This window comes from Corythoichthys intestinalis, chromosome 2, assembly GCF_030265065.1.
Source record: "Corythoichthys intestinalis isolate RoL2023-P3 chromosome 2, ASM3026506v1, whole genome shotgun sequence".
NCBI lineage: Eukaryota > Metazoa > Chordata > Actinopteri > Syngnathiformes > Syngnathidae > Corythoichthys > Corythoichthys intestinalis.
In genome coordinates, this window is record NC_080396.1 from 35,244,859 (window position 1) to 35,269,265 (window position 24,407).

At 41.5% G+C, this 24,407-nt stretch overlaps 2 protein-coding genes across 7 annotated transcripts in view; both read left to right on the forward strand.

Moving 5' to 3' along the window:
- The window catches only part of zc3h13 (zinc finger CCCH-type containing 13), a 29,684-nt gene extending 8,295 nt beyond the window's left edge, over positions 1–21,389 (forward strand). For 2 of the 6 annotated variants that reach the window (XM_057829910.1, XM_057829911.1), the window contains exons 9-20: positions 4,331–4,483; positions 4,550–4,890; positions 6,693–7,139; positions 7,228–7,437; positions 8,792–9,224; positions 9,311–9,507; positions 9,624–10,820; positions 12,652–13,269; positions 13,348–13,491; positions 13,593–13,793; positions 19,206–19,369; positions 19,470–21,387. In XM_057829910.1, coding sequence (XP_057685893.1) covers positions 4,331–4,483; positions 4,550–4,890; positions 6,693–7,139; positions 7,228–7,437; positions 8,792–9,224; positions 9,311–9,507; positions 9,624–10,820; positions 12,652–13,269; positions 13,348–13,491; positions 13,593–13,793; positions 19,206–19,369; positions 19,470–19,673 — 4,309 coding nt within the window. In that variant the 3' untranslated portion in view covers positions 19,674–21,387. Of the gene's footprint in view, positions 1–4,330; positions 4,484–4,549; positions 4,891–6,692; positions 7,140–7,227; positions 7,438–8,791; positions 9,225–9,310; positions 9,508–9,623; positions 10,821–12,651; positions 13,270–13,347; positions 13,492–13,592; positions 13,794–19,205; positions 19,370–19,469 lie in introns of all 6 variants that reach the window. The other 4 variants (XM_057829914.1, XM_057829912.1, XM_057829913.1 and 1 more) reach the window with 4 other exon arrangements.
- A 738-nt stretch (positions 21,390–22,127) lies between these two features.
- Positions 22,128–23,377, forward strand: rpl31 (ribosomal protein L31). Its single transcript, XM_057829915.1, has 5 exons — positions 22,128–22,190; positions 22,600–22,703; positions 22,800–22,925; positions 23,107–23,219; positions 23,300–23,377. The coding sequence occupies exons 2-5, from the start codon at positions 22,600–22,602 to the stop codon at positions 23,329–23,331; spliced, it is 375 nt and encodes a 124-aa protein (XP_057685898.1). The 5' UTR covers positions 22,128–22,190; the 3' UTR covers positions 23,332–23,377.
- The last annotated feature ends 1,030 nt before the right edge of the window (positions 23,378–24,407 follow it).

Here is a 24,407-nt window from a genome sequence, read left to right on the forward strand (position 1 = left end):
CAACCGAGAATCACCAAAAAGCAGATCTGCCAAGAATTAGAAGCTGCTGGAACACAGGTGACAGTGTCCACAGTCAAGCGTGTTTTGCATCTCCATGGACTGAGAGGCTGCCGTGCAAGAAGGAAGCCCTTGCTCCAAAAGCGGCATCTTAAGGCTCGACTGAAGTTTGCTGCTGATCACATGGACAAAGATAAGACCTTCTGGAGGAAAGTTCTGTGGTCAGACGAAACAAAAATCGAGCTGTTTGGCCACAATGCCCAGCAATATGTTTGTAGGAGAAAAGGTGAGGCCTTTAAAGAGCATATGACACCAGAAAAAAAGTCTTAAATGGCATTATTATGTGAATCAGAATCATATTTTGAGACGATTCGACTATATACAACAATTTAGCAAAGCGCAGATGACGAGAAATTAGTCTTTTAATCTGCCGGTTAGCCACGCCTACCATTATAGGGCTTTAGCGTCCCCAACAGGTGGATGACGTCAGCGGTAGACTAGGCTCATCGGTTTTACTATTCAGCCCATTGAGGGGGAATTGTTCAGAACGAGGAAAACGTGACGAAGAGAGCTGCAAAATGTCATTGTTTCAGTCTCTCTACTCCCAATATTTTTACAGGATATTCTTTTTATCCAAGTATTTTTCCCTAATAGCTATATAAATGGCTTGAAAAGGACCAGTCAGCCCGTCGGGGGGGAACTATTCACAATGAGGAAAACGCGACGAAGAGAGCGGCAAAATGTCATTGTTTCTGTCTCTTTACTTCAATATTTTTACAGGATATTCTTTTTACCCAAGTACTTTCCCCAATTGCTAAATAAATGACATGGTCATGACAAATAACAATCTTGTGCTAAATGGAATATAAAATAATAAAAATCCATTTATTCAAGACGAAATGGCAAAATTACTCCATAATGGTCAAAACAGTCGACTTCACCTCAACTGTCACACCTCCCGAACGATATTTTATGACACCTAAATCGGACATATGTAATTTCCCTTCCCAGGCTTCGGAGAATGTAAACAGACCAGAAGGAGTGACAGCTAGCCGACATGCTACCCCGAACCGAGGGATGTTTCAAAGTCTTCGAAGTGGAAAATCACACATAACTAGCCTGGATTATTTGACATGACGACCCGGTTGTCGAGTTTCTTTGCGGATCGGCAAACCGCCCGGCGGAGAGCAATTTACAGTTCGTTCCCTGGAGGAGGGTGGCTGGAGTTGTTGTGTAGCTAACGCGCTAACAGCTAACTGCTAATGAGCATGAGGATAGCTTTTTACATGCCTATCAATGATCAAACGTAAGTAGTCCTTTATTTAAAGGAATTTTATAGTGTTTACTTTGTAATCACTGTATTCGTATTTGACATAATAAAAAACAAGATGTTTACTCACTTCCTTGTAAGTCCAATGGTCCCACAGTAAATATCCACGGTGAATGGGAACCTTTTGAAACTCCAAAAAGGCGCATACGCCTCTCCCGCATACAGAATGATTTTTCTGCAGCCGTTTGGCTGGCGTGATGCAAAAAATAAAAGTATTAATCCACAAAATCAGCTGAATCCTTCGTCCTCATACACAACAGTACACTGTATAGTGAAGAGAACGTCTTCTACCGTACACGTCACAGCGCCCTCCTCCTCAATGCAAGACCGAAGCCGGAAGTCACTCATTTTCATGGCGCGGGATTCAAAAAACTAAATAAATATAGCGATCGCTTCCACACACATCCAAGCGGTCCATATCATTCAGGGGCATAAAATACCGCGTGTATTATGAAATAAACATGCTTTTTCGTGTCACAGGCACTTTAACCCCAAGTACACCATGCCTACCGTCAAGCACGGTAATGGTAGTATTATGCTGTGGGGCTGTTTTGCTGCCAATGGAACTGGTGCTTTACAGAGAGTAAATGGGATAATGAAGAAGACCCTTCAAATTCTTCAAGATAACCTAAAGTCATCAGCCTGAAGATTGGGTCTTGGGCTTGACCCCAAACACATCAAAAGTGGTAATGGAATGGCTAAATCAGGCTAGATTTGATTTTCGAATGGCCTTCCCAAAGTCCTGACTTAAACCCCATTGAGAACTTGTGGACAATGCTGAAGAAACAAGTCCATGTCAAAAAGCCATCAAATTTAACTGAACTGCACCAATTCTGTCAAGAGGAGTGGTCAAAGATTCAACCAGAAGCTTGCCAGAAGCTTGTGGATGGCTACCAAAAGCGCCTAATTGAAGTGAAAATGGCCAAGGGACATGTTACCAAATATTAGTGCTGCTGTATGTATATTTTTGACCCAGTAGGTTTGATCACTTTTTTCTGTTCACCCATAATAAAGTCATAAAAGAACCAAACTTCATGAATGTTTTTTGTGACAAAGAAGTATCTGTTCCAATCACTCTATCAGAGAAAAATCAGAGTTGTAGAAATAACTGGAAACTCAAGAGAGCCATGACATTATGTTCTTCACAAGTGTATGTAAACTTTTGACCACAACTAGAAATAAATAGATACATTTCTACGCATTTTAGGAGTTTTGGGGATGTCCCTTTTTTATATGGCCTGTATGGCTTTGAGCGTGAGGGGGGGCGTCCCTTATTTCTATTTCTGAAAGGTGGCAAACCCCACCATACTTGCAATAACCTCATCTAGCCTCCGACCCATTGACTTCATCTGGTTTTTGCATTAGTCATTAGAAATGCTGTTCCAGGCCTTTACTGCAGCCTCGATCAGTTCTTGTTTGTTTCTTGGGATTTCATACAGGATTCAGAGAACTGTAGGTACATTCATAACTGTTGCTCAGCAGGGATGAAATAGAACCATAGTTACTGGAGGTGTGCGAAATTTCCAATTCTTAGATTATTCGTGATTCGGCCGTGCAAGATTCGAGAATGATTCACAAACATCCAAATTCCGATTATTGAAAAATGTCAAGTAAAGCGGAACTAAAACACAGTCAGCGCGATCTTCGGGACACAATGAGGAACGGACCGTATTGCGTCCCGAGAGTAAACATCATGCTTGTCATTACCCGGCTAATGACAATGCTCAACTCGCGGCTCTGGCTCAACTCATGCCGCTAGATAAAAAAACACTAATACCTGACTGCTGCCGACAGCCGCTCCAAACTACGTCCATATCATGTTACGGTAGGTAATAGATATCATGTATACAGAACTAGATACAAAATGACAGACTCGATGGCGTTAGCAGCACATGCATTGAAAACTGGATGCGAAATGACAGACTTGCCGGCGTTGGTAAACAGCCGCCATCTTAAAGCAGGAGACTTGTCTCGAAGGCTCTGTTGTAGCAAATTTAATTAACTTTTTATCTAAAATACTCCTAAATTGACAAAATCTTAACTTGAAACTAATTTTAAAAGTTTTAAAACTTTCACATGTCTAAAGTAGACGGAAGGGAAATTATGGAATAATGGGAGCAATTTTAACAACTTTAACGGTTGATTCATAACATTAAATTAATTGAATGTAGTTTAAAGCTACTGATACAGAATGGGGACTTGAATATTTTATTTACAGTTTTGAACTGTTAACTTGATACTGAAATAGTGGTTTATTTAAGCCTGAGAGGCTTTTTGTACAATTTTTGTAACTAATGTACGAAACATTGAAAGCAGCTAATAACTTGGGGTGTTTGTGGTTGTCATCAATAATCGATTTATAATCGAATCGTTGCCTCTGAATTGTAATGGTAATTGAATCGTGAGGTGCCCAAAGATCTCTAATAGTTACATTCGTAACTTTCGTATTCACATGTGAAACCTAAAGCCAATAACAGGAACTATTTAGTCTCTGCATTCAATCTTAAAGGCAACACCTGGGACACTAGAAACACCCATCAATCACATGTGCCAATACTTTTGCTCAGTTGAAAAGTGTCTTCGTTCAAAGAAAAGGTCATCTTTCATGAGTTGTTTAGCACATCTTGATGTAAAAAAACAAAACAAAAAAAAGCTGCAATTTTGATCTTTTGTGTCTTATTCATTAGGGATGTCCCCGATCTGATCCCCTGATCAGAAATCCTTTTTACAGACTATCTGAATCGGGTGAAATGGATTGGGTTTTAAATCATAAAAATTGAAATGGCTAAAAAGTAACAAAATAATCCTTAAATGCAATGGCATTGCCAAAAGAAAAATACTGCATATACGTTTTATACTCTGCAACACTCCTAGAAAAAGTGGGAAAAGATGTACAGTAAACAGTACAAATGAGAAACAAAAACAAAGGAATTGGAACTTGCCGTTCCAATACTTGTGGTGGGGATTTTATACTTTTTACTAAAAGGTTTTGCTCTTTAATAGGGACCGTTCTGACAGTTCTCATAAGCTCAAGCGCTCCGTGACTTCTGAGGAACGTTCTGGTAGCGTGTCACCTTCACCGTCAACAAGGAAGAAGTCCACCTCTCCCAAAGCTTCTTCACATAAGGCCGCTCTACTGCCGACTCCCCCTCGCAGGTCAGGACATATGCTAGATGGCTCTGATCAGGGCCGCAATGAGTTAACTTTCCTTACTGTCTGTAGATCTCCATCCCCTCCACGCCATCAGCGCACGCCAACGCCACCCCAACGGCGCTCTCCGTCCTCTCTCTCTGACTCCTCACCCCAGCGGCATTCGCCCTCACCTCGGAGGCGTCGGCGCTCTTCTTCCCCCACCTACCACAGCAGCTCTGCGGTTGCGGTCTCTTCCCCGCCAAGGTCCCAGCGCTCACGTTCTCCTGCGACCTCTCAAGATGCGTCCTCCCCCCACCGTCGATCTGACAGATCAAGCCCCACGTTGCACCACTCGAGAGGTCGCGACAGAAGCCATGGTGACAGAGAGAGAAGTCCCCACACTCAGGAGCGCAGACATGAGCGCAGAGATGGTAATTATCTTTAGTGTTCTTTCCTATTATGCCCCACTTGTCAGACAGAAGTAAAGATTTAGTAGTGCTTTACTGTTTCACTGAGGTTACCACTGCAACAGAAGAGTTATGTTCACATATTTAGTGTCTCTAAAACCATGACCAAAATGGTCATTAGTGGTGCATCTTCATTCATTTTAGATGAAGGTACGAGACTTGTAAAATGTTTCTGTGCATCATAAACAATTGGTGTATGCCTAGTAGACAACAATGTACTAACCCATCACAGTTTTTGACAAACAATTGTGGAACCTTAATATGGACAAGGCCATAAGCAGAAAACTTAAGAAAAAATATACAGTGCCCTCCATAATTATTGGATTTATAATAATTATGTGTTTTTTAGCTTCTAATTTTTTTTTTTTAAATAATATGGGACCTTAATGGAAAAAAAGAGAAAAATCCAACCTTCAATACAAGCACATTTATTCAGTGGGGAAAAAATCCCACATAAAGAAATAATTGACATCAAATAATGTGTGTCACAATTATTAGCACTCCTGGTGTTAATACTTTGTACAACCCCCTTTTGCCAACAAAACAGCACCTAATCTTCTCCTATAATATTTCACAAGATGAGAAAAGACAGAAAGAGGGATCTTCAGCCATTCCTCTTTGCAGAATATCTCTAAATCATCCAGAGACCTGGGTCCTCTCCTCTGTACTCTCCTGTTCAGCTCACCCCACAGGTTTTCAATGGGGTTAAGGTCTGGGGACTGAGATGGCTATGGGTGAACCATTTCTGTGTAGATTTGGCCATATGTTCCGGGTCATTGTCTTGCTGAAAGACCCAGTGACGACCGATCTTCAGCTTTCGGGCAGAGGGCAACAAATTTTGATTTAAAATGTCCTGGTATTTCAAAGCATTCATGATGCCATGCAGCCTAACAAGGTTCCCAGGGCCTTTGGAAGCGAAACAGCCCCACAGCATCACTATATATATATATAACTGGATGTACAGTATATATATATATACGTACATCTATAACTGGATGTACAGTATATATATATATATATATATATATATATATATATATATATATATATATACTGTACATCCAGTTGACGATAGCACCAACATACAGGACTGTCTCATAAAATTAGAATACACAATATTCTAATTTCCTGAGACAGTCCAGTATGTGTATATATGTATACTTATATATATATATATATAAAGCCTGTTAGTATTCAGCTTATTCTTTTAAATTTAAATTGTTACTGCTCAGAATTACAAAATATGCATTTGATATTTATCTTGTACTGATGTTTCAACAATGCGCAACATAAAACAAATACAGAGTTTAATTTGGCCCACTATACATTTAATAATACAAACTGAATATCTCGGGGAGCTAGTCATCTCCACAGCCAAAGACTCACCTGTGAGAACATGTAATACATGTTGTTCCACTCAAAGTGCAAGTAGCTGTGCTGAGCCAACACACCCTCGTTTACTGGACATGTTGCCTCTACTAGCAAGAGAAGTACACGCTACCAAGCTATCTGCTTGTGCATACATAAGATCCGATAATGTTATTTAGGTGAAAAAAAGCATTTCTGACTGAAACCAAAATCATATTTTAGTCACATTTCAGCCGGGAATATTAGGCTACTGAATTTTTGTTGCATCTCTTGTATTTAGTGACACTTTTTTTATAGTTTGTCTTGCCTTTGACTTTTTTTGTGCTGTCAAGTGATTACATTTTTTAATCGCAATTATGCTGTCTAACTAGTAATCCTATTTTCTTTCTTTTAAACAGATAGCCGCAGGAAGGGCGATAAGGATAATAACCGCGATGACTGGGAGTTTGACTCGGAGCAGGTTTTGTCAAGAGACAGCCGCGACGACAGAGAAGCTAGGGAAGTCCGAGATCGACGGGATGGCCGAGAGCGAGGGCGCGAAGCGACCAGAGAGCTACGTGACCGCAGAGATGTGAAGGACACTAGAGAAAGCAGAACCGAAACACGCTCTAATCGAGAGTCACTGGAACGACGTGATCGTGAGCGAGAGAAAGAGAGGGAAAGGGAGCGAGAGCGGGAAAAAGAGAAGGAAAGGGATAGGATCAACACCCTCAGGAAGGAAGAAGTCCATGACGACCGGAGTTATGGAAGAACTCATGGCCGTGAAGATGGAGGAAGAGATGGACGGACAGAAAACAGAACAGATCGCAACAGTCGTGGAAGAGGACGTGAATTTTCTGACAAAGGCAAGATAGGACTTTCTCAGAGCGGTTAAAAAAAAAACAAACACAAAGGCTTACATATCATGTATATTGTCAACTCTACCTCCATTAGGCTCAAACAGAAACTCCAGAGGGTGCCAGCTGGAAAGCAGTCATGACAACTGGGAGTCTCGTAGCAGTGGTGCACGTGAGCGGAGCACAGAACGCAATGCCGTAGAAAGAATTTCAGACAGAGACAGAAGAGGAGAGCAGATGCGAGACTCCTCTTACGACAGGCGAGGCGGCCACGGCGAAAGAGATCGCAGAGATAATCGCGATAGAGGTAGGAGTTTCACATTTTCTTGTATTCCTATTTGCAGATTGCTATTGTTTTGGGGAACAGAAGTATGATTCTGGTATAGAAAAACAATACCCAAATGTTAACTAATAGGAAATGTTTTACTACGTGAAGTAGCCTATTGTGTAGAAATGTGATTTCCTCAGGGGCATTCGAAGGTAGATATTATTAAATCAGGACTCAATGGACCGATATTTTTAATATATTTTTTGACAAACGTGTTTCTATTTCTACAACCCTGTGACATCCCTGTGTGTAGTACCGTAATTTCTGGACTATTGGGCGCCCCTGATTACAAGCCTCATCCAGTTCATTTTTAAAGGAAAAACCATTTTGTACAAACATAAGCCTCTCCTGTCTATAAGCCGCGTGTGCCCACATAGAAACATGACATATTTACAAAGAAATGCACAGAGTTTTCAAAATTTTAATAACATACCTTAACTTCATTTCCAAACAGCGCCAGAAAAACGGGTGCTATATAGCAGCGACATGGCAGTTACATGGCAGCAACACGTCAGTTCGGCTGGTTATAAGAAACATAAAAGTCTTTGTTAGCAATCTTCATCTTCCTCCTGTGCACCGAAACCATGGAAGTCTTCACCCTCAGTGTCCATACGAATAGGCTTAGATACACTTCTCCACCCACCTACTCGGTCTCTCCATCACTGTCGCCTTCAGTGTCTCCCCTAATGAGGCAAATTCACTCCTGACCCCTTGGTGATGGCGGACTTCTTTCACACTGCTCCACGCTGCCAGGATCCACCGGCAGACCCGTGCAAAAGCTGCTCTTAGCATGTGGCCAGTCTTGTCAAACGATCTCTCGCCGCTGGTCCTCCAAGGCTCCCATTCAACTCGGAGTGCCACTTTAATTTGTTCTAGCATTTTCCATGATGTGGGTCTGCCAATTCTACTCGTGCACAAATACGAGGGTTTGCCACCTCTATTCATGCTCAAAGCACAAAGTTAAACCACCGGTAATAGTGCAAACTAGCGTCTTCCTCGACACATATATTCCACGTGTCTCACTCCCACATTCCATGCTCTCCTGGCGGCTGTCAGAAAAATGCACAAATTGGCCGCATCATTGTATACGCCGCAGGACCGAAAATGAGGGGGGAAAAAGTAGCGGCTTGTCTGAAAATTACGGTACATTGTGCAATTTAACAGAATCATCTAGGACATACTTGAATTTGTGGCAGGTGGCTTCAGTTTGTATTGATGTGGATAACTAAATCCTCACAGAGAAGATCTCATTCAGAGATCTCTATGAATGAAAGTTTGTCAGAAACAATAATGGGGAAAAAAAACATTGTTTTTGTTGGGTTTGTTTTCCTAGATCAAAGGGCAGCTTCCCCAAACAGGCATCAGAGAAGATCGGAGGAATCCGAGAGGGATGAGCGTAGGACAGACAGAGGAGATGATAGACGGGATGACCGGACAAGAGAACGGGAGAGAGACAGGGAACGAGAACGGGAACGAGAGAAAGACAGGGAGCGGGAGAGGGAAAAGGAGCGAGAAAAAGAGAGGGAGGCAGAGAGGGAACGCACCAGAGAGCGAGAGCGGGAACGAGAGAGGGAAAGAGAGCGGGAACGAGAAAGGGAGAGAGAAGAACGGGAGCGGGAGAGAGAGCGGAAGGAGCGAGAACGGGAGCGGGAACAGCGCGAGCGAGAGAGGCAGCGAGAGTGGGAGGAGCGGGAAAGGCGGGAGAGGCGGGAGGATGCCAGAGACGACCGTGCGATTCGGGAGACGAGAGACGACCGCAAAACAAGGCATGTACCATTTGGAAACGCTATTGTATTTGTTGTTTTGCTAAAATGAAATTTGTCTTAATTAATTCTCTCCTCGTGCCTTCCAGCCGCAAGCGACCCAGGTTGGATACCAGCCCGAGCCCCCGACCTTCGCCCAAGCGTGGGACTCGTGACCGCAGTCCTCCAGACAGCGATGGCTACAACAGTGCAGATGAGAAAAGTGAGCGTCCCATTGGCCGAGGGCCAGCCAAGCTCCACCCACAGCCCCTCCTCCCCAGCCCTGTGTGTCCACCTCCAAGTGACAGTAGGAAATTCTTTTAGAGAGGACACACTCATTTTTGGGAATGAGGATTTAATATCCTGAAAATGTATTGCAATTAAAAAGTCAAAGTTCTGTGTTGTATGTTCATTCATTTGCAGGTGCAGATAAGCATCGTGTGCTCAGCCAGGTGGTGCGCCCCTTAGAGCCCCTCTTGCGTTCACCATCAAGGACTGCATTATGTGATGACAAGCCCAGCCACTGGAAGGATGAGGAGCGCAGAGGAGCTCTGAATAAAAGGGAAGCACGCAGCCGCCATGAGGACTCTGAGCCCCGAGGTGATCGTGGCAGGGGAGCTGACCGCCAAGCTGATCAGCTGTCAGATATGCAACCGGACTCTCGAAGCCGAGGCAGAGACCTGCGAGAGTCCACACCCCCTCCTGTTTCTCTTCCTCCTGGTGCTGATAGCGTAGACAGAGATGTCGCTGTGTCACAACCCCAAGAAGACGGCAAAAAGAAGACTAAATCACTGAGGAAGGGCTTGAAGAAAGGCCGTAAAGATGAAGAAGCGTGTGGTGGGAAAGGTCTTACAGGAGCCCGCTTAAACCCTGATCCCCCAGCTGCTGTTGTGGCAGATGGTCCTCCATCGTTACTTTCACCAAAGAAGGGAGCAAAGAGGAAAATGCCTGAGAGAAAGAGGAAACGTGAAAGAGATTCTGAGGCGTCCGAGGAGGATTCTTCAGCGCATCAGCCCCATAATAAGAGGAAAAGAGGTCCTCGGACGCCACCTCCCTCTTTGAGATCAGGTCATCGTGTCATTACTGAGTCTTCCCAACCGCCCAAGATGGACAATTTCAGCGACTGGTCCGATGAGGAGGTCTCAGATCGAGTAGGACCACCTGATTCTGCTTCTGCTGAACGAGTACCACCTGAGCCTCTACGAAGAGGTGGCGGACCCAGGTTGGGGCGTGACAGAGACCGGTGCAACCCCCCTCCCATCGCTCCTTTGCTTCTGCAGGATCCTCCAATGCTGCTCCAGACATTGACTCCACAGCCCCTGATGTCACAACCCCTTATTCGCAAGCCTCCGTCAGAGCAGACACGCAGCAGCAGCATGGGCAGTAACCAGAGCCGCACATCATCCAGACGCCCACGGTCGCCCTCCAATGAGTCGGCCCACCGAGATGACCTCCAGGGATCACATAACCGAAGGGGACGACTTCAGGGCCCAGGCATGCATGATCGGGAAAGGGAGAGAGAAAGAGAAAGGCTGGGAGTGAGTGACCCACCAGGAACTGAGAGAAAATCAAGAATTGACCAGTTGAGAAGAGGCGAACCAAGTCGCAGCACGTCTTCGGGTAAGCTATAGTGCGCACCTGACAAAGTAACACCTGCCAAATTTCACCAAATTTAAGAGAAAGTATATAAGCTGCATCTTTCTGTAAGCCACATGTCTGTGGTTTAATGTGGGATACTCGCATGAAGATATGTTACACAAAAATATTGATCAAAATTCTTTTTTTTAACCAAATTACCGACAACATGCCAAGTTACGTCCACCTTATTTATATGCAGCGGCCTGTCAGGGAAGTAAACTGTACTACAAGTTTCCCACAGTCTTAAACCATGAAAGCACTTTAAAAAATCGAAGGAATTTTACTTCGTGTTTTTTTTTTTTTAACCTGTCCTGTTAAGCTTTATTTTGACATCTTACGTTGCAACGAAAGAAGTCCTCTTAAAATCCCTACATTGCTGGATGAACTTGGCTAAGACTAAATGGCTATAAAGACCTACGGTACTCTGTTCTATTCTATTGGCACTTTGGCTGTAGCTTAGCAGTTTCGTCGTTGCACAGTGTGGCTATCAGTTCTTTTTATATCTGTCTAGTCACCCATGGCTCGCTGTTCTTCTGTAACGGCATCAGATGGGGCTTTCGTCAGCAATAAAATCCTCTGGGGGCTCAATGAAACAGCAGGCCAATAGCCTTGTGTCGGTTTTACCATAGAGGCCACTCATATCAATCATTTTAAAATCTGTATCATGCTTAGTCCTTAAATTATACTAATACACATGAAAACTCAGTTTTGTTTTGTTTTTACAATGGAACACTGACGCTAGTTGGTAGAGACTCAATGCACCCCAAGTGGCTATGTCTTGATGATGTGCCGGGTTAGCCAAACAAAATCAGATGAATTAAAAAAAAAAAGAAGGCATGAAGCTTTTTTGCAAAAAAATCCATCTTTAGACTGCTTCAAACGGAGAGAAATGGGTACAGGTAGTCTCTGTGTTACGAGCAAGTTCCGTTGCTGTGCTGAATTTCCGTGTCAATCGGATTTAACCCTTTAAAATTGCCTAAATCTCAAAATTACTATCCAAAATGTTCAAAAATGTTGTATTTTGTTTAATGATGGAGGATACACTGCCCTCTGGTGGCAGCGTTGGGTATGGCTGGACTGACCTTACGAGTGAGGAGCAGACTCTCATCTGACATGGGTAAAGGACAGCTTTGCTCTGGTTTGGCCCACATAGGGCTGTAACTTGTTTCGGCTAATATATGTTTGTATATGCATTGGTAATTCAGTTTAGAGCTACAGTTTGTGGAGTTGGGTGTGAGCGATTTGTGATTTATGAGAATTGTAAATGTGTTAGCATTCGTACCATTTAAGCTAGCAGGCTTTTCTTAGGCAAGTTAGACTAATCTACTAAATTTACATATTGATCTTTCTAGGTGGACATTTGAACACCAATTGTTTTGTATCAAGTGTTTTATTGTTAAAATAAAATGCGTGTCGTTTTGAACATAAGTGTACATATGTGTGTTACAGCTTTACAAATGGTCAAAAGTGAAGGAACTCAAAACCTTTAGAAACCACAATTCCCTTGTATGCTGTCTGTCAAGCTAAACAACTTAATGTTTAGTGAGGACAGAATGCGTCACATTAATAAAGTAAAAAATACTGTGACGTACAATAGGGTACTCTTTACGCGACAAAAAAAAAAAACGACTGGAGACAAAAATGGTGGATGATTCTGGCGTCGTAAAGTCGAAATCACGTAAATCAAGTATGTTGTAACCCGGGGACTACCTGTATTTTCATACTGTATAGTCCAAATGTTACGGCAAATCAACTCTGCTTTTGAAAATAAGTTACATGCACTGTTGTAACACCTGTTGTGTTTGCCTTGAAGACCGACAGGACTCCCGAAGCCACAGCTCCAGGCGTAGCTCTCCTGATTCTGAGAGGCAAGCCAGGTCCCAATCCCGCGCTGGGTCCTACGATAGTCGAGAACGAGAGCGTGACAGGGAGCAATTTGATCGCGAACGGGACCGAAAAGATCTTCGACAACAGCAGCCGAGCCTGCTTCTCCAACAGCCTCTTCAACAACCGAGAGACTGGGATCCCGAATCCAGAGACTGGTCCGGTAGGGGACGAGAGCCTCCACCCGTGCGTCCTGGCCGCGAACCTCTTCTGAGGGAGAGGGACATCCGGGAACGCGAACGCTTGCTGCCTGAGGGACTCATCCAGCAACATGAGCGAGAGAGGGAGCGTGAGAGAGAACGGGACAGAGACAACAGGGGTGAAAGAAGCAGCGATAGAGACAGAGAGAGATTGATGTTGCTGGACTTGCCCCCTCATGCTGACTCCAGAGCTGCTGGGCGAGGTGAAATAATGAGACAAGACAGAGGTGACTATGAGCCCCTCCTGCCAAGAGAAGCCTTTAGCCCACCAGAAGCTGAGAAACCAAGCAACAGCCACCATGTTGCCGGTGAGCAGTTAGAGATGGAGCGGATGGACAGCATTGACGGTAAAAACATACTCACATTTGCATCAAAATCATCATTGCTGTGATATTGAGATGTGATTTGTTGTTGTGTGTTCCCAGTAGAGGACGATGGAAAAGAAGATGACAGCCAGTCAGTGGCATCTGTAGGAGAGGACTACGAACCAATCAGTGATGATGAGCTTGATGAAATTTTGGCTGACAGTCAGAAAAAGGAGGATCAGCAGGATGAAGAGAAAATGACAGGTTCCAGGACATACATTAACATGATTATATGAAAAACTATCTGTTACGTACAAAGTCAGCACAGACATGATGGTTACTGATTCCTTTTCGTGTGTCGTCAGGTCCTCTGGATGTTATTGATGTGGACTGGTCCAGTCTGATGCCTAAACAGAAGCCTGAGCCCCGAGCGGCTGGGGCAGCTTTGCTTCGCTTTACCCCGGGGGCCTTTCTTCTCCGGGCGGGCGTCTCTAAGCGACTTGCTGGGGCTGTGCTCCTTGAAAAGGTCAAAGAAGTGTGCAAGGCAGAGCTGGACAACCCCAAAGGTGAGAGTTTGCATTTGAGCATTCTGTTTTTAAATGTGTAATTTACTGTCATTTAAGTTTGTTTGGTTTTGTGGTCATTTATGTCTATTGTTCTTTACTTTAAACCTGCATTTTTGAGCATGGATAAATATTTTTCCTGGGATTTTCCTATTTAATTGAATGGGAATCCATACATAAACGTAATTTATTTTCAAGTAGTTCTTAAATGTGCAATTTTCCTCAATTGAAGTTTGTTTGGTTTTGAGGTTATTCATGTCTATCGTTCTTGATTATGACCCTGCATTTTTGAGCATGGATAAATATTTTTCCTGGGATCTTTGTATGTAGTTGAATGGGAATCCATACATAAATTTAGTATAATTTGATTTGAAACACAGATTAATCCCTTTATGGTTATTTTTTTAAATATCGCAATTACTGTTAAGGCTCAAAGAGCATTAGCCCTTAATTTGGCACACATTTAAATCTGGCTGTCACTAACGGCACTAGACGTCCAATCCATTTAGGCTGGAAGAGACTGGCAGAGAATAATTGATACCAGACCTTCCAGTTAAATTACAGGCATGAAAATCTCTCACCTTTCGGCGAAATTCGCAGTTTTGAAGTCAAAAAGGGTGACCTACGTGAATCGTGTAGATCCGAGGAGAAACTTTTTAAGGGGGGGGGGAGTAGGCATGTGCTGGTTTCCGTTGTCACAGTTTACCATGGTATGAAAACGTCGCGGTTTCAAAACCACTAAAATTATCTGTCACACATTAGTACGGGATTCGCTATTATTTTTCATGTGTCAAAAATGCAGCCAAAAGTGGCGCGACTCCTTCCCGTTTGTTGCTTTGTGTGTCAGTGACGCTATTCCAGCGAACCCAAAAACAAAACACAAGGCGTACTTTTATTTATTGAGCTCTCAAATCGTGGTAACTGAAATATACAAAATGAATACATTTAAAACGTTGTACAATAGTATTTTTCCATGTGTGAGTAGCTTCAACTGATTAGCACCAAGAAAAAGTTCCCCAAAAGCAAAACACATTTTCCTTTCAAATTCAAAATACAAACTAATTAAAAACTTACAAAGACGAATGTTAGCCTCACAACCGCTGAGTGAGAAACAAACTTGAAGTGGAAAAAAGGATAGCGTCAAAGATCGCTAATTGCGACAGATGATCTTGCCCTAAGCACAAATTCACGTTCGCTGGACGAGGGAGATCTCACTCCCAATATTTTTTTCAGATGAATGCATTTGCCAGCATATTGGATTTGGTGAGTAACGGTTTCAATCCTTTTCATATTTTGTTGTATAACAAGTTACTGTCGTTAGTTGCAACTTGCGTCGATAACTGCCAGAGCTAGCCAAATCTCCAGTGAAAAAATAGCTCCCATTAAGCTAGCGTCTAGCTTGTGTATTTAACGGTAATATAAAAGAAGAAACGCAACCTTCTTTCTAATATCGCTGTAATTGGTATTTCGGGGACTTGTGGCGCCTTTTTTTTTCATTGCAACATTCGTGCACAGTGTTAGACACCTAACTCGTCTAGCTTCTACATAAAACATGGCCAGCGCAAGGTACAGTTGTGGTCAAAAGTTTACATACACTTGTGAAGAACATAATGTCATGGCTCTCTTGAGTTTCCAGTTATTTCTACAACTCTGATTTTTCTCTGATAGAGTGATTGGAACAGATACTTCTTTGTCACAAAAAACATTCATGAAGTTTGGTTCTTTTATGACTTTATTATGGGTTAACAGAAAAAAGTGATCAAATCTGCTGGGTCAAAAATATACATACAGCAGCGCTAATATTTGGTAACATGTCCCTTGGCCATTTTCACTTCCATTAGGCGCTTTTGGTAGCCATCCACAAGCTTCTGGCAAGCTTCTGGTTGAATCTTTGACCAATCCTCTTGACAGAATTGGTGCAGTTCAGTTAAATTTGATGGCTTTCTGACATGGACTTGTTTCTTCAGCATTGTCCACAAGTTCTCAATGGGGTTTAAGTCAGGACTTTGGGAAGACCATTCGAAAACCTTAAATCTAGCCTGATTTAGCAATTCCATTACCACTGTTGATGTGTGTTTGGGGTCATTGTCCTGTTGGAACACCCAACTGCGCCCAAGACCCAATCTTCGGGCTGATGACTTTAGGTGATCTTGGAGAATTTGAAGGTAATCCTCCTTCTTCATTATCCCATTTACTCTCTGTAAAGCACCAGTTCCATTGGCAGCAAAACAGCCCCGCAGCATAATACTACCACCACCGTGCTTGACGGTAGGCATGGTGTACTTGGGGTTAAAGGCCTCACCTTTTCTCCTCCAAACATATTGCTGCGCATTGTGGCCAAACAGCTCGATTTTTGTTTCGTCTGACCACAGAACTTTCCTCCAGAAGGTCTTATCTTTGTCCATGTGATCAGCAGCAAATTTCAGTCGAGCCTTAAGGTGCCGCTTTTGGAGCAAGGGCTTCCTTCTTGCACGGCAGCCTCTCAGTCCATGGAGATGCAAAGCACGCTTGACTGTAGACACTGACACCTGTGTTCCAGCAGCTTCTAATTCTTGGCAGATCTGCTTTTTGGTGATTCTCGGTTGAATCTTCACCCTCCTGACCAATTTTCTCTCAGCAGCAGGTGATAGCTTGCGTTTTCTTCCTGATTGTGGCAGTGACAAAACAGTGCCATGCACTTTATACTTACAAACAATTGTTTGCACTGTTGCTCTTGGGACCTGCAGCTGCTTTGAAATGGCTCCAAGTGACTTTCCTGTCTTGTTCAAGTCAATAACTGTTCAAGTCAATAATCACTCACAAGAAATTGCTAATTCGTGTTGCTGTATGTATATTTTTGACCCAGCAGATCTGATCACTTTTTCTGTTAACCCATAATAGTCATAAAAGAACCAAACTTCATGAATGTTTTTTGTGACAAAGAAGTATCTGTTCCAATCACTCTATCGGAGAAAAATCAGAGTTGTAGAAATAACTGGAAACTCAAGAAAGCCATGACAATATGTTCTTCACAATGGTATGTAAACTTTTGACCACAACTGTATATGTGTCTGTGGTGCCTCCTGCAGATTACTAAAACACATTGTGTTTAGACGGAGCTCAATATTCCTTGTTACGCGGTTCGCATTCGCACGCATGCGCACATCAGTTAAAAGCGGCGAGTACTCACTATTTTTTTTTTTACTGAGTTTTTTATGACCTTTTCATTCCCTCAAAAATACTTTTTGCATGTATTATCCTCCCATACTTTTAACCATTGTTTTTTTTGTGGTAGCTTTAAAGCAGTTGACCACATTAGTCACATAGGGTATTTAAACCGTCCTTATTTGATATAACTACATTTAAGTCTTTCTTAAGGCATTTTTTAGTACGTTCTGCCTGTATGCATCTAAACAAAACAAGTTGAGACCACACGGTAGTACTTTGGGTGTCAAATTTGCCTCATATACAATAGGACGTTTCGCCGGTGTTGACATTTTGGCAAAACGCCGGAACATATGTCCTCTACACCATTCTCACCTTTTTAACCCCTGACCCATTTTCATGCCTGAAATTAGATTGGACGTCTAGTGCCATCCCTGTCACTGAAACATGAGAATTCACAGCACTGCTCCGAGTTTAAATGAATTTGACGTCATACGTTGTCACTCGCAGGCAATGAGTTAATTCATTCATTTTCCATGCTTATCCTCACGAAGGTCGCAGGGATGCTGGAGCCTATCCCAGCTAACTACCTGAATTGGTTGCCGGCCAATTGCAGGGCATAATGAGACAAACAACCATTTTCACGCACACACTCATACCAATGTACAATTTAGAGTGTTCAATCAGCCTACCACGCTTGTTTTGGGGATGTGGGAGGGAACCTACGCAGGCATGGGGAGAACATGCAAACTCCACCCAGGAAGGCCGGAGCCCTGGATTGAACCCTTGATCTCAGAAATGTGAGGCGTGTGTGCTAAACACTCGGCCACCGTGCCGCATTAGGGGCCATAACTACAGAGTATTTATTTTTATTATCAGAGTGTAATTGTTTTTATTCAATATGTATACATATGTGTATATATATAATACATAGACACACACACACACACACACACAGTGGGGAGACCAAGTATTTGATACACTGCCAATGGGAAAACACAGTGTAAACCCATTGGCAGTGTATCAAATACTTGTTCTCCCCACTGTATATATATATATTAGGGCTGTCAAACGATTAAACATTTTAATCGAGTTAATTACAGCTTAAAAATAAATTAATCGTAATTAATCACAATTAATCGCAATTCAAACCATCTATAAAATATGCCATATTTTTCTATAAATTATATATATATTCTGTAAAATAAATTGTTGGAATGGAAAGATAAGACACAAGATGGATATATACATTCAACATACGGTACATAAGGACTGTAGTGGGCATTTCACTCTACTGTCATTTAAATCTGTCTATGCTGTCCTCACTCCGAAGCGTCTACTTTTTCCAAAGCTAGACAGCTAGTAAACGACGCCTTAATAATCAGACTTCTTCCTTTTTCATCTGATTTATAAATAAAATGGCCTCAAACCATTGTCCTCTTCAGACTGTCGTAAAACTACAAAAAAAAAAAACAGCTAGTGAACGACGCCTTAATAATCAGACTTCTTCCTTTTTCATCTGATTTATAAATAAAATGGCCTCAAACCATTGTCCTCTTCAGACTGTCGTAAAACTACAAAAAAAAAAAAAGTACACAAGCATTGCATTAGCAACAACGTTAGCTTAGCACGCTATACAGGTTCACTAAACATTAAAAAAAAAAAAAAAGCGTCTCATAAAAAAAATATAACATTTCGCTTACTAACATAATATATACATTCTTTACAACAACTATACTTACGGACAAATCTTGTCCAAGGATCATATAAGCACAACATTACAACGTAGGCGTCAGCCCGAGACGTCGTGCAGCCATATTGAACTGGCAAGAAAACAATAAACCATGTCGCAAAACGACCACAAGAGTTCGCTGTTAGACAGCACAAAAAGCCTTGCTGTAAAACTTACCAAAAGGCAGTATTTAATTATGTAATGAAAAATATTTAGAATAATAATATTGTAGTGATTAAAAGTAAAATATAATAAATAATATATAAGTTAAAATTTTCAATTACCAAAAATAGTCACATTTTCCCTACAAATGGTTAACATCTCAGTTAGTGGCTACTCCTTGTATTCTATAATGTCGTGTGTATTAGTAATATTATTAGGATCTGCCTGGATGAAAGGTATTGTTAATATGCATTGAATTTAAGCAAACCAGGCTCCCATTATTACAGACTGTTTTAAAGAGCAATATTGAATTGAAAATCCATATGTGTATACCAGGCTTAAGCGGTAATCATACAGTATGTTACGTATCCTTCCAGATGCTGACAAACTGTTTGAGCATGACCTTGGGGCCCTAAACATGGCTGCCCTGAACAGACGGGTGGAGAGAGCAGCTTTACTCAGCAACCTTGGGCCCTGCTGCAAGGCTCTGTGTGCGCGCAGGGACTTTGGAATTCGTAGGCAACTCTTGAAAAATGATAAGGTAAATTAAAACGTTTCAGTGTTCATCTTAGCTGCAGTATTTTTGAAATAACTTGGGAGGTTTAAGGCAAGGGTGTTTTTGTCTTCCTCCTCTCCTTTAGGGCCTTACCAAACAGTATCCTATGAATCCTGTGGTCGACAGCGAGCTACTGCAAATGAGCATGCGTCTCTTTCGGAGAACTGTGTCTGGTCAGACGTCTGTCCCAGAAAGATCCGACAGTGGGTCGGACGCAGTTGTTGAAGATACCCCGGCAGGCAGCGACAGCATGCTCGCTGCGGGACAGCCAGAGGTTTGCGTGTCATGAGATACACGAGGCGGCTTTGATCCCGGAAGTGCATGAACTTCAATGCTTGGAAGCCTTGACTTCTCATCTCATTTCACTGACGACATAACTCTTTAGCAAGAAATAAAGCCACGTTGCAAGATAGTGAATCATTACGCTGAAAATATTTCTGCGATACGTCTGCTCTTGCCATTGAATCAGTGTCATTAACTCAGTACAGGAGATAGCGGTATATATTTTTTGAATTTGCAGTTAATTTCACATTTTCTTACATTGTGCTTCACTAACAGAAAGTAATGCAAGAATGATGTAGAATACCATTTTTCACTCAAGAAAAAGCATTGTACAGATGAACACTCAATCCATTACATTGCAAGTGTGACCACAGACCTTTGTGTGTAAAGGCTCTTAACTGCCAACCTTTTTGTTAGTGAGAGCTACCTCTTGGATACTGATTAATGAAGACCAGTTTGATCCATGCCTCTGATCTAATTGACGATACTTATTCGGGGACAATAAAAGCTGTACATTTGTAACATGCTACAACCCTGATCTTTAGAATGTTGCTTTTTTTCCCCTTTTAAATACTACAGAATTGTTGATTCCAAATTTAAACCGGTGGTACTCATAGGCTCTCTACTGATGATTCCTGCTCTTGATATTTCTGTCTCAGCTAAGTGCCTTAGCTAATAAGTTACTAACAACAACAGTTCTAAAAATGTCTTATGATTTTGGATTCAGTGTGTTCATCACCCCCTAGTTCCAGCTGTGCTTTAAACCCTTATTCTTTCTTCTTGGTGATTGCTTTCTTGGACATTTTAATGCAAAAACACATTTTTAATAGAAAAAGCACATCAAGTGCCATTGATAAAGACAGTTTAAATGTTCAAAGGAAGTAAGCCGCAAAGAAAAAACAAAAAAATAAAAGCAAATAATTACCTAGTCTTTCCTGCTTTAATTCCAAACCATATGCCAAGGCAACAACAGGTTTTTCCCCCCATGTGTCTCAGAGAATGACAGGCACACCCGTTTACCTCCACATATTGCTGATCATTTTCGTTACATCACACTCAAGCTAACGCAGCAAAAAGTTGTCTTTTTTTGTTTCACTTTATTTAAAATACCTAGTTTATATAATTTTCTACCACTTTTTGAGTATAACGATTCATACATTTTCAGTAGTTTCATTACAAATTCACACCACTTTCAGTATGTTGTCTTAGTCCTAGTACCTCCGATTTCAATCTGCTAAAAGAAGGTTGTCAAACTTTACAGTTTTGTGTTGTACTTGAGTTCCGCTGTATTTAATACAACTAAATTGGAGAAAATTAGGGTATTTAAGAATGGTTTGTTGGTTCTGTGTTGTATGACCGATATATCATTCAGCTTTTTGTTTACACACAAGGTGAACCTAGTTTTGTATGTTTTACACCCTTGTTTTCACATAATGTGTCTGGTATAGTAATAATTATGATCTTTGTATCATGATTGTGGAATATCAGCTATCTAGTGTGGTACTTGGGATCTCCAGCTTTTTGTGCAGACAAGCACTTTCTAAACCTCCATCAGTACACTCTAACCAGGAAGAGATGGGAATGCTGGAAGACCTCGACATTTGCAAAGGGGGACGTTGTCTTTACGTTCTCAGGATCTTCAAGAAGGCCAACCTGAGGAGGGAACTGCTGACAATTTTTGACTCATGTTTGATCGTGTGCCAACATTGACTATACTGCATTTTGGTGTGGTTCTTCATCTGCACCTTGGCGAACAAGAATCCACAACGGGAAAGTGGGTGGCTTCAAAATGATTAACAGTTGTCACTCACTGCAGCTGCAGTGGACATCTATTCAGTAGTTATCACTAGTTTAACTCATTCACTGCCAGCACATGACACTGTGTTGTAGTAAAAGAGGGAAATTGATATTGAAAGCACCTATTGACGGCAATTGCCGGACAATCAATTTTAACTGGAAAATGGATTGGACGTCTAATGCCACATACTATGGCAGCCAAAGAGTTAAGCTATGTGAAGTCACAAATGTATAAAACGAATTAAAAAAACAGGAATTTTTTTTTTTTGCAATTTACTATTTTTTGTAATGTTTTTTTAAAAATATTTTTTAAACATTTATGTTATTATATTTTTACTTACTAGTGGCTCTTTTACTATAAATTTGCGTTTTTATCAATGTAATAAAACATTTAGGAAAAGGAAAATCATTCAGGCATGAAAGGGTTAAGCTCAAAATTATTACACAAATATACTATGAAAATTGCTGAAGCGACCGAACTTAAAGCTGTTAAAATGCTACACCAATATTTAATGTTGTCTTTTTGTAAATTTTATTTAGAATGAGCATGAATGAGCATAAAAAAAGACATAGCGTTTTGTAATTAATATATTTTTTAAGGGGAGGGCAAAAAGACTACCAGGCTTGTTTCCTTACGGACACTTTGTGAAGACGGACCTGTTTTCTTTACCCACAATGCACGCCTTCCATTCCGTCCTTCCGACTTCCGCCTCAGCGTTTCGAGACGGTTAGTGTCCTTTCTCGCCAAAATCATTGGAACAATCGGTTACCATCCTGCGGTTAACGAACATAAACTATTCGCACATTATGTAGAACTGTGTACACAAGTAACAAGTGACTGTACGGAGTTGTTTTTAGTCGCGTAGGATGGTTAGAATAGCATTTAAAGCGATGAAGTGAAACTGGATTAACCAAGTGGTTGTTCGCTACATACGGGTTACTTGTAGTTTTAGGGTGTGTTTACTATACACGAACATTTATAGTTGTTTTGAAAGCAACGGCTGCACGTAGTTATACCTCCTAGTAGTTTTCAGCTTATGTATCCTAATGTGCTTATTGCCGTCAAATACGGATGAAAAGATGCGACAGCCAACAACGCGGCCACTAGATTTTAATTGGTGTATCATTCCCAATAGATGGCCCCAACCAAAAAGGGTGAAAAGAAGAAAGGGCGTTCTGCCATCAACGAGGTGGTGACCAGAGAGTACACCATCAATATACACAAGCGTATCCATGGAGTGTGAGTTTTCCAACATGCAACCGTTTATTAGAATTCTGTTTCATGGAGATTTTTTTGTTCTTTTAGCCCGGCTGAATAATCTTGCACTATTTTCAGGGGATTCAAGAAGAGGGCCCCCCGCGCCATCAATGAAATCCGCAAGTTTGCAGTGAAAGAGATGGGAACACCCGATGTCCGTATTGACACTCGCCTCAACAAGGCAGTGTGGAGCAAGGGGATCAGGTATGACAGTTTAGTTGAACAGTGCCAAACCTAATCATTTTTAGAAAAGTATATAATAATAATAAAAAAAAAAAACGTCTTGGTGACTTATGAGACTTGAGCATTTGATTACTTGATCTGTCAGTGTAATTCCCTGCTTTACTTTAGCATGGTGTACACAGGGTAACGTGTGTTTGTGCAGGAACGTGCCGTACAGAATACGTGTTCGACTGTCCAGGAAACGAAATGAGGATGAGGATTCCCCCAACAAACTGTACACCCTGGTGACATATGTTCCAGTCACCACATGCAAAGGTGGGGATACTGTTTGATTATTCACCCATAACGTGGAGCAACAGTTGGTTTGACCTCTGTACTTTTCATGTCTTCTTCAGGTCTGCAGACAGTCAATGTTGATGAAAACTAAACATGCGTGAGTGGATTAAACACAATAAAAAGAATTGTTGTATCTACGTGAACTTTGCTTTCTTTGCCACTTACATCATCTGAAAGGAAAAAAATATTCCTTTATTTATCTTGGGTACTAAGTAAGAAATTTAATGTTATACATTTACAGCCTCACATTTTAAAATATCTTTTAAAGTCCCACTAAGTCCCACTGTCTACGGAGCCACTAAAGGGACATCGACAGAAATAAAATAAAGCAATCTGCTGCGCATCAGTTTCTGGTACGTACTAGAAACAATCTAGTAAACGTTAGTATTACATAGCATTTAATAGAGGCGTGCGAAATTTCCAATTCTTAGATTATTCGCGATTCGGCTGTGGAAGATTTGAGAACGGTTCACAAACATCCAAATTCCGATTATTGAATTATAATATGTAAAGCAGAACTAAAACACAGTCAGCGCGGTCTTCAGGACGCAATGAGGAACGGACCGAGAGCACATATGTTCAACGCATGCTGCTTGATAAAAAAACAAAAATATCTGACTGTGGCCGACAGCTGGTTCAAACAACGGCCACTTGCAAGTTGCTACAAACATACGGCCACATACGGCTATAGTAGATATCACATATATGCAGAACTAGATGTTAAATGACACGACTGCGGTGTTAGAACATATAAAAAGAACTAGATGGGAAACGACAGGCTTGCTGTTAAGTAGTTGCCGCGTTGTAAACAGCCGCCATCTTAAAGCAGTAGACTTCTCTGGAAGGCTCTGTTGTAGCGAACTTAATTCACTTTTTATTTGAAATACTACTAAATCAGCAAAATCTTGACGTGAATATCTTTAAATAATGTAACAGTTTTTAAACTTTGACATGTTGTACGTAGACAGAAGGGAAATTATGGAATAACGGGAGCAATTTTATCAACTTTAACGGTTGATTCACATCATTGAATTAATTGAATGTAGTTTAAAGCTGCTGATACAGAATAGGGACTTGAGTATTTAATGTTTTGAACTTAACTTGATACTTAAATTTTAGTTTGGTTTAGCCTAATAGGATTTTTAAACTATTTTGAAACAAGGGGGG